Source organism: Boleophthalmus pectinirostris, unplaced genomic scaffold (assembly GCF_026225935.1).
Source record: "Boleophthalmus pectinirostris isolate CB_2022bp ecotype Guang Dong unplaced genomic scaffold, ASM2622593v1 HiC_scaffold_2, whole genome shotgun sequence".
Taxonomy (NCBI): Eukaryota; Metazoa; Chordata; class Actinopteri; order Gobiiformes; family Gobiidae; genus Boleophthalmus; species Boleophthalmus pectinirostris.
This window is the reverse complement of record NW_026571152.1, coordinates 42,591,013-42,606,613: the sequence shown is the minus strand read 5'-3', so window position 1 is coordinate 42,606,613 and position 15,601 is coordinate 42,591,013. Positions and strand designations below refer to the sequence as shown.

Below are 15,601 nucleotides of genomic sequence, written 5' to 3'. Positions count from 1 at the left end.
ATTAAAGAAAAACAGATTTTTCAGCTCAGGTTTAAGGCCACAGACTCTAAAAGACTTGGACCCAGTTGAACAGTGAACATTAATAGCTCATTTCACATGGAAATTTCAACACATTGATAGGTAAAAAATTTTCAAAAACGCAACCACACGGCACACACGCACGCACACCGCACACACACACGCACACACACACACACACACGCACACACGCACACACACACACACACACACACACACACACTCTCTGTTTAATGAGGCTCAGAGTTTTCCTGTGGTCGTGTCTTGGTCGTGTGTCTGTGTTGAGTAAAACTTTAATGACGGTGAGTGACCTCAGACTGAAATATAAACTGACTGTAGTTGGACTTTTAAAATTTTAAAAGCGCTTCACAAAAGGAAACACATTTCAGCACTTCTCAATGTGTCAAACTGAAATGAACCGCACACGTGTTTGTTATTATTCATGATTTCTCTGAGTTTCTCCTGTTACGTTTGTGAGCGTCTCTTAGATCAAGAGAGTCAAACTCAAATCCACAGAGACCAAAATTAAAAACTGGGACTAAGTCGTGGGACAAACTAAATATTTATTGAAAAATTTCAACGTCATCTGCATGTTTTCTCTTCTTTCGAGATCTGTAATGTTAAACCTTTTCTTATTAAAATAAATGTTTAATAATAGTTTTGCTTAAACACTGAATCCAAAACAAACAGAATATAAAATAATAACAACATTTTAAATAAACAATGTCTCTACAGTCGATCTGTGTGCAGCGGCAGCTCCATTTGATATGATCTCGTGGGCCAAATATAATTATATCGTGGGCCAAATTTGGTCTCTGGGCCGGAGTTTGACATGTCTGTCTGATGAACAGAGGAACTCAGTCTCCTACAAGCTCCTACAGCTCCACTCAAATATTTATATTTACATTCTAATTATTTTGTATTTACATTATTTCTAGCAAAAACTATTAGTAGTATTTCCCCTTTTACTTACACACAAACATATACAGTTGTATTTTTGCACTTTGTTTATTCTCTGTGTGTAGAAACTCTCAGTCGTCCAGGTTGAATCTATGACAAAGGAGAAATTCAATTTGTCGACTGGACAAACTCTGCAGAACTGAAGATGTGAGCTGAATAAACATTTGTCCAGTTGACAAACTGAATTTCTTCTTTGCTCTTTGTTTATTATTATTGCAACATTACACATGTGAAAATATTTCCCCTTGTTGATCAGTAAAGTTTAAGTCTAAATCCAAGATTAATGATTTTATAGAACAGAACCTGAGTCTCAAATGGGCGGTGCACAGGCCAACTCTGGTCCCCAATTAAAACCCGTCAACTCAAAAACATTCAGTACTGACACTCAAACTCCCTCGACTTCAGGTGTAATACCTCAGAGTGACCACTAGGGTGTATGATTGTAAACAGTATATATCCTTCTCTTGGTGAACATTTATCAGTCAGGGGGTCACACTTTGCCAAAACTAAACCTTCCATTAAGCAACGATTAAACAAACACGCACGGAGGAAGTGGAAATTATTTGTACACGTGTTTGTGTCGGATTTAAAACACATTTAACACAAACACACATGAACCACACAAGTAATAAATGCACATTTTTTGATCAACGCCATTTTGACCTTTGTATTTTGGCAAATAACACATTTTTTGTGGACCTAGTTTATATAAAGTGGAAATGTTTTGGTCCTCTGGAAAATTTAACGGCTCTATTCACGTTTACATCACAAAACCAGAAGACATTTAGAAACATGTGGATGACGACTTCCTTTGTGTTTCCTCGTCGGGAACTACACCGGAAGTCGTCATCCGCATGTTTCTGGTAACGTCTTCCGGTAACTGCGAGCCGTTTGGAGGACCGCTGGAGTCGAGTCATAAGAGTCATTCTGTCTCTTTAGGATGTGTTGTCTGACCTCTCGAGCAGCGCCCTCCTCTCGTCCTGGTTGTTCTGGACCGTGGCCTCCAGGACGGCGATCTCTCCTCTGAGCTCGTCCGTCTGTTTCTCCAGCTCGCTCACGCGTCTCTGGCTGCTCTGACACTCCCTCTTCAGCGTCGCCACGTTCTCGTTCAGCGCCGTCACCTGGATGCTGAGTTTGGTCTCCGCCTCCTCGCCGCGCCGCACCTGCTCCTCTCGCGCTCGCTTCTCTGACGCCTGAAACGTCACACGGTCGGCAAAGGTTAGAAGTCAGAACTTACTGATACGATAAACACGATACGGATCTGAATACAAAAAAACACTTTCGATTTGTAACGATATACAGACTAAACCAGGACTAAACCAGGTCTAAACCAGGACTAAACCAGGACTAAACCAGGACTAAACCAGGACTAAACCAGGACTAGGACTAGGACTGGACTAGGACTAAACCAGGACTAAACCAGGACTAAACCAGGACTAAACCAGGACTAAACCAGGACTAAACCAGGACTAAACCAGGACTAAACCAGGACTAAACCAGGACTAGACTAGGACTAAACCAGGACTAAACCAGGACTAAACCAGGACTAAACCAGGACTAAACCAGGACTAAACCAGGACTAAACCAGGACTAAACCAGGACTAAACCAGGACTAAACCAGGACTAAACCAGGACTAAACCAGGACTAAACTAAACCAGGACTAAACCAGGACTAAACCAGGACTAAACCAGGACTAAACCAGGACTAAACCAGGACTAAACCAGGACTAAACCAGGACTAAACCAGGACTAGACTAGGACTAAACCAGGACTAAAGCAGGACTAAACCAGGACTAAACCAGGACTAGACTAGGACTAAACCAGGACTAAAGCAGGACTAGACTAGGATTAGACTAGGACTAGGACTAAACCAGGACTGAAAAGGGACTAAACCAGGACTAAACCAGGACTAGAGTCGGACAATAATCTGTGTCATTCATTTGTTTTTCAATATAAAACCAAAAATATGAAAACAAAAAAACTATTTTCTTCATTATTTGTCTCCAAAACCAAAATGAAAAAACAGATAATGATGTGTTTTTTCAGTTTTCGATTTTGTGTTTAAATGAAAAATGGAAAAAACGAATCGCGTTTATGTGACTTAAACTGCGATGCCAGACTGAACCAGGACTGAACCAGGACTGAACCAGGACTGAACCAGGACTGAACCAGGACTGAACCAGGACTGAACCAGGACTGAACCAGGACTAAACTGTTTTCAGTCCAGGTCTGCTCCCAGTTCCGGTCTCAGTCCCAGTCTCAGTCCTGTCCTGGTCCCAGTCTAAATCCTGGTCTCAGTCCTGGTCTCACTCCCTATTTGTTTCCGGTCCTGGTTCAGGTCCTGGTTCAGTCCTGGTTCAGTCCTGGTTCAGTCCTGGTTTGGACCTGGTTTAATCCTGGTTTGGACCTGGTTTAGACTTTGTTTAGACCTTGTTTAGACCTGATTTAGACCTGATTTAGTCTTGGTTTAGACCTGGTTTAATGCTGGTCCAGTTCTGGTTTAGTCCTGGTTTTGTCCTTGTTCAGTCCTTGTTCAGTCCTGGTTTAGTTCTGGTTTAGTCCTGGGTCAGTCCTTGTTTAGTCCTGGGTCAGTTCTGGTTTAGTCCTGGGTCAGTTCTGGTTTAGTCCTGGTTCAGTCCATTATCCATTTTTTCCATTTTTCATTTGAACACAAAATCTAAAACTGAAAAAACAAATCATCTGTTTCTTCATTTTGGTTTTGGAAACAAATAATGAAGAAAATAGATTTTTTATTTTTATTTTTTTTCGTTTAATTGTGATTTGTGATGAGTGAAGGTTCATATGAGTTTTTTCTTCTTCTCGCTCCTTTTCGAGAAATGTGCTTTTCTGTTGTTTACAATCAGGGCTGTGCAAAAATGTCAAAATATCAACATATCGTATCGTTTAATGTGATGATACAGTATCAATATCGTGGGCTACTGTATCGATATATCACCAAGAGGATTTTTTGGTTTATTTTACTGAATTATTTCATTGCAGCTACAGTTTTGTTGCTTGTTTAGTGAAAAGGAACACTTTCATGTGACATTTTCACAGTTTTGATGATTAAATTGTTTGTGTTTCTCACCAGCTGGTCCTGCAGAGTCTTGGTCTGACCGAGCAGAGCTTCTTCTTTCTTGCTCTTGCCGTCCCTCGTGAGCTGATGCTGTTTCTGCTCCTGCTCCAGTGCGCCCTCTGCTGCCTCCACTTTGCTCTGCAGCTCCAGTTTCTGTTGGATCAGGAGCTGTTTGGCCTCCTGCAGCTCCACCAGCTCCTGGAAGAAGAAAAAAAAACAAAAAACAACAGAGATGAGAGATGTACAGGTGTATTTGAGGGACTGGGACTTACAGAAATGCATCCTTAATTTCCACTGTTGGGCAAGTGACTTTAAAACTCTCATGTGTTTTTATGACTTTTTACTGTCATTTTAAAGTATTTTTTTTTCCATTACAATATTTCTGTATTTAAATATAAAACATTACACGAATAAACCATTAAACCATAGAACTTTAAAATTTAAACCATTCTCAACAAAAAGAACTAAACCAGGTCTAAACCACTAAACCAGGACTAAACCAGGTCTAAACCAGGAAAAACAAACTGAACCAGGAGAACCAGGAACCAGGAAGGTCTAAACCAGGTCTAAACCAGGAACCAGGTCTAAACCAGGTCTAAACCAGGTCTAAACCAGGTCTAAACCAGGACTGAACCAGGACTGAACCAGGTCTAAACCAGGTCTAAACCAGGAAACTAAACCAGGAAACCAGGACTAAACCAGGAAACCAGGACTAAACCAGGTCTAAACCAGGTCTAAACTAAACCAGGACTAAACCAGGTCTAAACCAGGTCTAAACCAGGTCTAAACCAGGACTGAACCAGGACTGAACCAGGTCTAAACCAGGTCTAAACCAGGTCTCTACTAAACCAGGTCTAAACCAGGTCTAAACCAGGTCTAAACCAGGAACCAGGACTGAACCAGGTCGAAACCAGAACTGGACCAGCATTAAACCAGGTCTAAACCAGGACTCGACTAGAACTGGACCAGGACTAAAACTGTAGAAACCTGAAACACTGAAGACAAAGAAATATCACCTCCTTTTATCGTTCTCACCTTCTCCATCTTCTCTTTGAGCGTCTTTAAATCTGCGCTCAGTTTACTGTTGCTCTTTTCTAACGCGGATTTTGCTTTGTTCAGTTCGTCCACTTGGCTCCTCCCCTTCTCCAGCTCGCCCTTCATCTGAGCCTGAAAATATTAAATCACATTCAATAAAAAAACATTAAAAGAGCTTCAGTCTTCGTCTTTTCCTATTCGGATATTGCACGATGACAGGAACTCATTACGTAGATTGACAAATATATTTGACTCAATATTTGTTGACAAAATTTTTATTTTTCAGTTCCGAATGTGTCAAACTGAAATGGAACAGATATTTTTAATTATTCATGATTTATTTGAGCTTCTCGTGTACGTTTGTGAGTGTCCCTTAAATCGAGGGACAGAGGAGCTCAGTCTCCAACAGCTCCACTCAAATTTTAATTTTTATATAATAATTATTTGGAATTTAGTTTATGAAGTATTTCCCCTTTTACTTATACACAAACATATACAATTATATTTTTGCACTCTGTTTATTATCATTACTACATTACACATGTCGAAATAATTAAACTTGACTGAGGTGAAACTGTTTGGGGCCAGCAGTTCCCTCACTGATGTGGGACCCTTCAAAATTTATGTTTGTCCCACAGTCACCAACCTTAGGGTCTTAACCCAGGAGAGTCAAACTCATTTTGGTCCGGGGGTCGTATCCAACCGACTCTGATCCCAAAGTGTCCGGATCAGAAAACTCATGTCATATAAACCCCAAAAATAACAATAAGTTCAAATATTTGTGCAGAGAAACACAAATCTATTACAGAAATCTTTTTTAATTGATGAACTCTTTCTTTTACAAAATATTATAATATTATGAACAACCTGAAACTTTAAGAAAAATGTAATTTCAACACAATGTTTTAACATGAACTTGTGTGCAAACAAGAATAAGTCAATTTTTGTTGTAAAATCCTGCACTCGGCTCCACTTTTCTCATGTTGGACATTTTTCTGATGAGGGTGTCACGGTCAACAGTCAAAACGATCGTCCTTTAAGAGCGTTTGGAAAGAGACAAGTCTTCATTTGTGCTGCTCTGGTGGGAGGGGCCACGTACAGAGACGCTGGAGACGCTGCTCTGCTCAGCACCGCGCAAAATTAACAAGATTTTAATAGAAAATATAATAAAATATTTTAGAAGAAAATCAGCCGAGGGCCAGATTAAAGGTCTTGGAGGGCCGGATCTGGCCCCCGGGCCGTATGTTTGACAGACAGTGATTTTAAATTTGACAAACAGATCAACAATGTTTTAAAATCAAGTTTTTGTCATTTGTAGCTTTTTGAACAAGTCGTGCTTTTATTTCATCACGCCTGGACGACTGTGACGCACTTTATTCCAGCATTTCACAAATCGCACTTTACCGACGACAGTCCAAAACTCTGCAGCGCGACTTTTAACAGGAACAAAAAGAAGAGAGCACATCACCCCAATCCTTGCGTCTTTGCACTGGCTTCCTGTTAATTTTAGAGTTGATTTTAAGATTTTATTGTTTGTTTTTAAAGCTTTGAATGTTCTGGCCCCACAGTACGACTCGGACCTCATCTAAATGTATTCCCCCTGCGCTCTGAGGTCTGAGGTCCGGCTCCAGCTCTCGGTGCCTAAGACGAGACTAAAAACCAGGAGGACCAGACCTTCTCTGTGGTCGACCCTAAACTCTGGAACATTCTGCCCCCCCACGTCCGAACAGCCCCACAGTGACAGAGAGTTTTAAGTCTCGTCTTAAGACCCACTTTTATTCTCTGGCTTTTAACACCGCGTGAGTCGTGTGCTCCTCTGTGATTTTTTATTTATTTTTATGTGTTTTTATTGGTTTTATTGATTTAATTTATTTATTGGTTTATTTATTTCTATTCTATGATTTTATTCTCATTTTATTTTACAGTTTTTACCACAAAGAGCATGATGTAAAGTAGAAATAGATCGATATATATATTAGTATTTATGACCTGCAGCTTAAGTGCAAGGAGAGAACTGCTGAAAACTGAAAGCTCTTAAAGGTTTGTAGTAAAAAATGGGCTGTGGTGAGTTTGAAGTATTTTTAAATGATATAATTTAGGAGGAAGATCAAAGTCAGCCCCATATATTGGCCCAAAAACATCGACAGATCTAATCGGTCGTCAGTTTCTTTGGATTTTAAACAGTCAGTATCAACATCGGTCATGAAAAAAAGCAGATATATATTGGTTTATCCCTAATTTAAAGAGCATTTATCTTAACAATAATTAACTAAAATCATGTGCGTGCTCTTTAGTATGAAATAAAAGTATAAAAGAACAGTGTAAGATGTGAACAGACCATTTGCTTGTTCTGCTCCTTCAGGTTCTCCTCCTGCTGGTGGATCCTCTGCTCACGTTTGCTCAGCTCTTGCTCCAGAGACTTGGTTCCAGATTTTAGCTCCTGAATCTGAGCCTCTAAGCTGGTCTGGTGGGTCTGGTTAGCGGCCAACTCCTCCTGTGTCAACTTCAGCTTGTCTTCTGACACCTGTGATCAAAACACGAATAAAACATGAATGAAACAAAACACAACTCCTGGTCTGTTTGTGATGAGGAAACACAGGTTGGACAAGGTTTAAAAGTTCCATCTGATGTAAAATAACTCTTTTCACATTCTATCTTCTGCACATAAACAAGCACAGTTTGGGTTTTGGAACATTCATTACACAATAGTTCTGAAATCTTACTGATTTCTTGGAGACAGTCACAGACCAGTGTGATAGAAATTCAGATTGTGGAAAGATTTCTTTAAATCTGTCTTTGTGTAAATGAATGTGATTTCTACCTGAAACCCAGAGCAGTCATGAACATGTGTAAAGGTTCATCAGGCACAACTGTCTCCTCCTTCAGGAAGCCCTTTGTTGTCATCAATTGTATGTTCATTTAGCACCAGCCTCTGAAACCAAAGTCACTCTGCTTTGATATGTATGTAACTTGTATTTCTGTATAAATACTCAGAGCTCAAATGCTCTGGGAGAGACATGGGCAGAGACATGGGCAGAGACATGGGCAGAGACATGGGGAGAGACATGGGCAGAGACATGGGCAGAGACATGGGCAGAGACATGGGCAGAGACATGGCAGAGACATGGCAGAGACATGGGCAGAGACATGGGCAGAGACATGGGCAGAGACATGGGCAGAGACATGGGCAGAGACATGGGCAGAGACATGGGCAGAGACATGGGAGAGACATGGGAGATGTAGTAGGAACATAGGGCTGGAGGGGAGAGGCTGTTGGGCTTTGGCCGGAACAGGCCTCGGCCCTGTCCATATCTGCTGTAACAAGAATAAACCTCGGTCTATATTCCAAAAACTCATCAGGCTTCGCAAATGGATTCATTATTTATCTTCAACAGATATATAATTTTTTTTTCGATAACACCAGGAACTATGAAAGTCTGACTTTCGCTCCTCCCCCCGCCCGTCCTGAGAAAGCACAGGCTCCGCCGTCTCAGGGAGGGAGGGGGAGACAGACGTGACCCTGACAGCGGCAGGAATAAACTTTTATTCATCATGGAGACACAGCGCGTTCAGCCGCATGTGTTGGACCCGGAATCGGACGAGGACTTTGAGGAGCACGAAGCTCAAGCACCACGTCCACATCAGCTGAACATTACTGATTGGTAAAGTTTTAATAAACACTAGTAGATAAACTTATTATATCGTGTTCACTGCAGTGTAGAACAATGAGCTTCTGCTGTCGCTTTTGTTTAGGTTCATGTGGGAATTGTCAGACGATGCCCACAGAAACAGAGAGCGTTTGCTGCCAGGAAATTCCGAAGGTAATATTTTATATCGTCTTGAAATATAAATATTATTACTGATGGCGGGATGGAGGTGGAGTGGAGGCGGGGGGCGGGTGTGAAGCTCTTTCTGCTATGTCAAACGTGTCATAGGTGCATCTGCCGCGTCATCGTTGTAGCAGCTTTAGTTTGTTGTCACGTGGGAGGGAGGCAGAAATACTCTGCAATTTGATAAAAAACGCTGAATCAATTTAAAAAAAAACACTTCAGCGACAAATACAAGGCCCACACATCACTCTTAGAAGGTAGAAACTAGCTCTGAAAAGTTGATTTTGCATGAGATGGGCCCTTTCATGCTCCACTGTGGAACATTCCCGGTGCGTCCTCACAGCGTTTTCATAAAAAGTAACTCTTGAGGTACCTTCAGGTCTTGCCTCAGAGCAGACGCCTCGGACTCTTTCCCGTACAGGTCGGACTGGAGCTTCTTCAGCGAGTCCTGGTTTTTCTGCAGAGACGTCTGGAGCTCGGAGGTTCTGTTCTTCTCCGAGGATAAACTCTGCTCCAGAGTCGCCATCTGAGTCTGCAGCCGGCTCTCCTCCTCGCCCTGAAGGACACACACCACAGCTCAGAAAACACACACAAATCAACAAATATCAGGGAAAATATTGTGGTAAAAGTATGTTTTTGTGAGGAAATTATTATATTTTAAACAAGGATTCTCTCCACTGTTTTGATTAGAGCCCGACCGATATGGATTTTGTTGTGGCCGATATGAAACCGATATACTGGGAGTTGGAGCTGCCGATATAATCACCGATATATTTAGTGATGTAAAAATTCACTGTAAATGTTGAATTGTTTAAAAAACTTAGGTTTGGCTCTGGTGGATTTTAAATTGGGTTTATTTAGGCAACATTTATTGTTATTCTGCCTCTTTACATCATATTTACAGACAGTAGGTTGACTTAATGGCATTTTTGCATCACATTCTAGACACTAGTGATGGGGATTCCAGTTCTTTTTAGAGAACCGGCTCTTTTGGCTCGGCTCACTAAAAGCTGCTGGTTCTTTTGGCTCCCAAGTGGCTCTTCAGATTGTTTTTGTTGCAAGCAGGACTAAAGCACGTCTAAAAATAGGACTGAATCAGGACTGAACCAGGTCTAAACCAGGACTGAAAAAGGACTAAACCGGGACTTATTTATTTTATGCTAAACTACAGTCAAATATGCTCGTTTTTTTTATTTTTATTTTTTTAATCCTACGTACACGCAAATTTCTCAAAGTTTCGTTTTTAGCCGCTGCCGCTGTCAAACCACGAATCTGCACGCGGCGTGAAGAGAAAAAAAGTGAGAGAAAGAGAAAACACGGCTCCCAATAAGGATCAGGCTCCCGTCGTTCCCTTCAAAGAGTCGGTTCTAAGAGTCATTTCGTTCGCGACGGACCCATAACTAGTAAAGAAAGTAGCGCTATTAGCCTTTAGCCGTAAATACGTGCGCGCCGCGGTAATTAATTATATGCGCAAATGTCATAATTCACACGTCTGTTCACAGCTCATTTACATATCAGTGCAGGTCCAGTAGCAAATATACGGCCAATATAGTCACTTTAGAACAGACCAATAGAAAACAGTCTGTTTATGTGCGGGAGCTACAGCAGCTAACCCATAACAAATGACCAAAACTAGCTTCAGAGTCGACATATTTCCAACACTCACCGCTCACACAGGCTCCTCCCACATCACAAATCTGCACTAATAAATGTCCTTTTAATCCAGACTCAAACCGATTGTCCGTAAAAAGAAAATAATCTCAGTGTTTGGATCTGTGTCTGCAGGTGTAAACAAACACACGTGAGTGACGCGACTCTGTGGTGTGTTCAGGGACAGTACGGACACACACAGACAAATGACTCCGTAGATAAATACTGATGTGGAGCCACATATTAGGACATTTATCTGTCTGTAAATTGGATTAAATGAACAGAATGTAGAGAGTCTAAGCTTTATAACGAGGTGTAACATGCCCACGTGAAATATCGGCCCCTATCAGCAAGCATATCGGCCGATAGCCGATATGCCTAAAGTTGCCCATATCAGCCGATAATATCGGCCAACCGATATATCGGTCGGGCTCTAGTTTTGATCAGTTTTAGAAGATGTTTTTACCCAAACCCTTTAGAACTTTAACATCTTTCAATTCATTTAAATCATCTCAAAACTCCTTGTTTATGTTTTTAGTTTGTCTTTTTAATCTTGAGTTTGTTCTATTATTATTTATTTATTATTTTGTTCATATCAGGAGTGTCAAACTCATTTTCACCAAGAGTCACATTTGGATCATGTTTGTCATCAAAGAGCCGGTTGTAAAGTTAAGACTGAAACTGTGACTGTAATATCAGTATGTTACAAAACTGTAAAAGTGAAGTCCGAGGTCCAGCTCATGGGGCCTAAGACCAGACTTAAACCCAGGGAGGACCGGACCTTCTCCCCCCAGTGGAGTGTTTAAACTCTCGTCTTAAACCCACTTTTACTCTGTGGCTTTTAACGACGCGTGAGTTGTGTGATCCTTTTTATTTATTGTTTTTTATTTATGATTTACTGTCTTTTATTGCATTCATTTGTCAGTGCAGCACTTTGGAAACTGACATGTTTTTAAAATGTGCTGTAGAAATGAAGTATAAAGATGGGATAAATAGTTCTGAGACGCGTCATTCTGGTCTAGAGGTCGTTTATTTTAAGAGAACTCTGCAAGTAAAATGATCTTGCTGCATGGACAGATCATTTCACTACTTTTAAGTCATTTTCTGATAGATTTAAGTGTTTATATCTTACGTTTTGGCCAAGTTTTTCTGCAGTGTGGGCTCAAACCAGGACCATGAAAGGCACAATAAAAAAATGTAAGAGGTTTGTCTGTTTTATTGTGCTTTTAGATGTTCTAAGAGTTAATTTGAGACATAAATACCTTAATTACTTGTCTAATAAACCAGTGCAGATGATGATAATTGTATAAAACGTCGTTCTTACCTTTTGAACGTTGACTTCCTGTAACTTTGCCACTTGCGTTTTCATTTTCTTGAGCTCCTCGTCAAACGTGGCCTGAGCAGATTTAAACTGGGCCTGGAGTTTGTGGATGTCCTTCTCTTTGTCCTTTAAACCCTCCACAGTCTTGGTGCATTGTTCCTGTAAAGAACTCAGCTGCTCCTTCAACTTCTTCTCTTCCTGGATTTTGGAACGAAAACGGATTCATTTTAAACATTTTGATCATAAGTTTGCAGCGTTACCGAACATTTTCACAGGACGTTTTTTACATTCTTACCTCCTTCGTCTTGTCCAGCTGCTCTTTCGTTTCCTTCAGGGTTTTGCCGAGAGCTTCGTTGGACTTCGTGAGCTCCTGTTTGGTCTTTTCACTGCTTTTGTCCTGTGGAAAAGTACAGTTCAGCCTTTCAGTCCAAATGGTACCGTATTTCCCGCACTATAGGGCGCACTTAAAAGCCTTTCATTTAATCCAAAAAAGACTACGTTTTATAATCCAGAGCACCAACAAGATCATTTAACATGAGGAGTTCTCTTAAAATAAATACCAATAAACTAGTAAAAGTGCTGCATAGACAAATTAATACAATAAAAGACAATAAATCATAAATAAAAAGTGTTAAAATGCATTACCATAATTTCCGCACTATAGGGAGCACTTAAAAAACTTTAATTTCATCCAAAAACGAGTGTGCGTCTTATAATCCAGAGCGTCTTATATATGAATTTCTTGGTGTGTCTTAGTACGACTTTAGTAAAGTACAAAGCCGCTCCACTTGCAGCGTTACGGCTCCCGTCGTCAGGAGCATCAGGAGTAAAACAGACTGTGATTCCTTTTAATATCAAAACGCAACTGTCAAGAGACTCGCTCACAACGCCCACTTTACACTCAAGGCTGTTCGAAAGTGAAAGTGCGTTTAGCTGCGTGGGAGCAGTGATTGAGAGAAGGAGAACACACATTCACCGAGAGACTTACGCCACGATCTGCCAACGGACCTAAGGATCAGGATCAACTGTGGTCCGAGCTTTCACCAAGACCTGAATCATCACTGAACTGAACTCCAGGGAACAGGAACCACACTGACTCAGATCAAGACGAGAGGGATGTGGACGTGTGGACTAGGGATGGGCATGATTAATCAATTAATCGATAATTGATCATTAAGAATTTCATCGATTACGTTCATTTTAATCGACAAACCGAATGTAGGTTGCTGTGTGTGTCGTGACCAAACAGGTGTGTACATGTGTCTCTGCATCAGAAGGAGCGAGACACAAACAGTGGTTCAGTCTGTAACGAACCGAAGCACAAATGTGGATTTAAAGATGATTTGTACAAGAAATTCCACACTTTCCGTTGCGTTGGGACAAGTGTGAGTCCATGTGCACAGTGGATAAAGCAGCACATATGTTTCTGTGTCCAGTGGGAAAAAGTTTTTCCAGGTGAGAGTCGCTCAATGTGGATGACGAGGCCCCGCCCCCCTCCCCCCGTACGCTGTCCTGGTTTTGACAAACGCAAATCTGGTCACACTGACCTGTATTCACCTGAGTCATGTCTTTTAATCCAACACAAGTTGAACCACATCAGCGACACAAGAGCTGGAGTTTTATCTTCGCTGAGTTTATGCAAATTAGTGATGTGGTTTTAAGTTTTGTTTCTGTGAGATTTGAACAAAACTGAATTAAACACATTATAATGTCAAACAGCTGATGTGGATCTAGAGTCGTTATGTTTATATGTCGTAAAGTTGAATTTATTTATGCAGATTAGTGCAGATAGTAATAATAATGATGATCATTTTAATATAAAAACGTTAATGATTAATCGATAATCGATCGTTAATTCTTCCGACGAACGATTAAGAAAATTTCATCGAATGCCCGTCCCTAGTGTGGACGCAGGAATCACCCAACTGTTTCAACTATTATGACTTATTGTCAATTTTCTAACAGTTTAGCGTCTCAGACAGGATTTTTTTTTTACGTGTTACAATTGAACAAAGTTGAGAGTTATTGTGAACGCGTTAAATAAAGTTCGACTGACTTATCAAACTGTTGTGTTTCGTTTAATGCTCCTTAAAGTCCGGTGCCGTTTATATGTGAAAAAAGTTTGAAAATAGACCATTCAATGACAGTGCGCCTTATAATCCAGAGCCCTTATAGTGCAGAAAATACGGTAATATTTCTTTATTTTAATTTACTTTTAAACCATTTCCATAGAACTGCAGACTGCGCTCCGTCTGTAACTATGACCCTTCAGATTCTCGTACGTGATCGTAGCTGTGGAATATTAAACGTACCTTCTCGTCCATGGAGGCTTTATGGTTCTTTCTCTCGGTCTCCAGTTGACCCTGTGCCTCCTTCAGCGCCTTGTCCGTCTTCCCGAGGTTTTCCTGCACAGACAGCAGCTCCTTCTTGACGGCGTCTCTCTCCTGTTGAGTTTTGTGCAGGTCGGAGGTCAGCGCCTGCTCCTTCTTCTGCTGCTCTGTGCGTTGACCTTTCACCTCCTCGGTCACTCGCTCCAGGTTCTTCTGCAGAGCTCCTCTCTCTTTCTCAGAGTGTTCAAACTGTTTCTGCGTCTCAGTGAGGGACGCCGTCTTCTTCTGTAACTCCTCTTTTAACGCCAAAGCCCTTTAAACACAAACACGGTTATATTACTGTTATTGGCTGGAAGTGTTTTGTTTTTATTTTATTTATTAATTAATGTATATATTTTATTAATTTATTATTATTATTATTATTGTTATTATTATTATTTTTATTTATTTATTTATTTTAATTTAATAATTTTATTTATTTATTCACATTTTTAAAAAGAACAGTGCAGTCCTCTATTACTTAAAACTGACTCTTTTGAGCTTTAAGTCAAGTTCTAATGTTGTTTCCTCCTCAAAAACAGACCTGGATTTAAATCCTGGTTTAGTCCTGGTTTTAGTCCTCATTTTAGTCATGGTTTAGACTTGGTTTAGTCCAGGTTTAGTCCTGATTTAGTCCTGATTTTAATCTTGATTTTAGTCCTGGCTTAGACCTGGTTTTAGTTTTGGTTTGAGTTCTGGTTTAGTTTAGTCCTTTTTAGATTTAGACCTGATTTTAGACCTGATTTTAGACCTGGTTTAGACATGATTTTAGACCTGGTTTTAGACCTGGTTTAGTCCTGGCTTAGACCTGGTTTTAGTTTTGGTTTGAGTTCTGGTTTAGTCCTCATTTTAGTCCTGGGTTTAGTCCTGGCTTAGACCTGATTTTAGACCTGATTTTAGACCTGGTTTAGACATGATTTTAGACCTGGTTTAGACCTGATTTTAGACCTGGATTAGACCTGATTTAGACCTGGTTTAGACCTGATTTAGACCTGGTTTAGACCTGGTTTAGACCTGGTTTAGACCTGGTTTAGACCTGGTTTAGACCTGGTTTAGACCTGATTTTATACCTGGTTTTAGACCTGGTTTAGACCTGGTTTAGTCCTGGTTTAGACCTGGTTTTAGTTTTGGTTTGAGTTCTGGTTTAGTCCTCATTTTAGTCCTGGGTTTAGTCCTGGCTTAGACCTGATTTTAGACCTGATTTTAGACCTGGTTTAGACCTGGTTTAGACCTGGTTTAGACCTGGTTTAGACCTGGTTTAGACCTGATTTTAGACCTGGATTAGACCTGATTTAGACCTGGTTTAGACCCGATTTTAGACCTGGTTTTGACCTGGTTTAGA

General features: G+C 40.6%; 1 protein-coding gene across 1 annotated transcript in view; it reads right to left on the bottom strand.

Annotated features, from left to right (window-relative positions):
• Positions 1-15,601, bottom strand: part of eea1 (early endosome antigen 1) — a 53,360-nt gene that overhangs the window by 6,143 nt on the left and 31,616 nt on the right. The window contains 8 exon segments of the mRNA XM_055155119.1: positions 1,933-2,171; positions 4,067-4,252; positions 5,090-5,221; positions 7,428-7,613; positions 9,293-9,475; positions 11,894-12,088; positions 12,186-12,287; positions 14,203-14,533. Of these exon segments, the coding sequence (XP_055011094.1) occupies positions 1,933-2,171; positions 4,067-4,252; positions 5,090-5,221; positions 7,428-7,613; positions 9,293-9,475; positions 11,894-12,088; positions 12,186-12,287; positions 14,203-14,533 (1,554 nt within the window).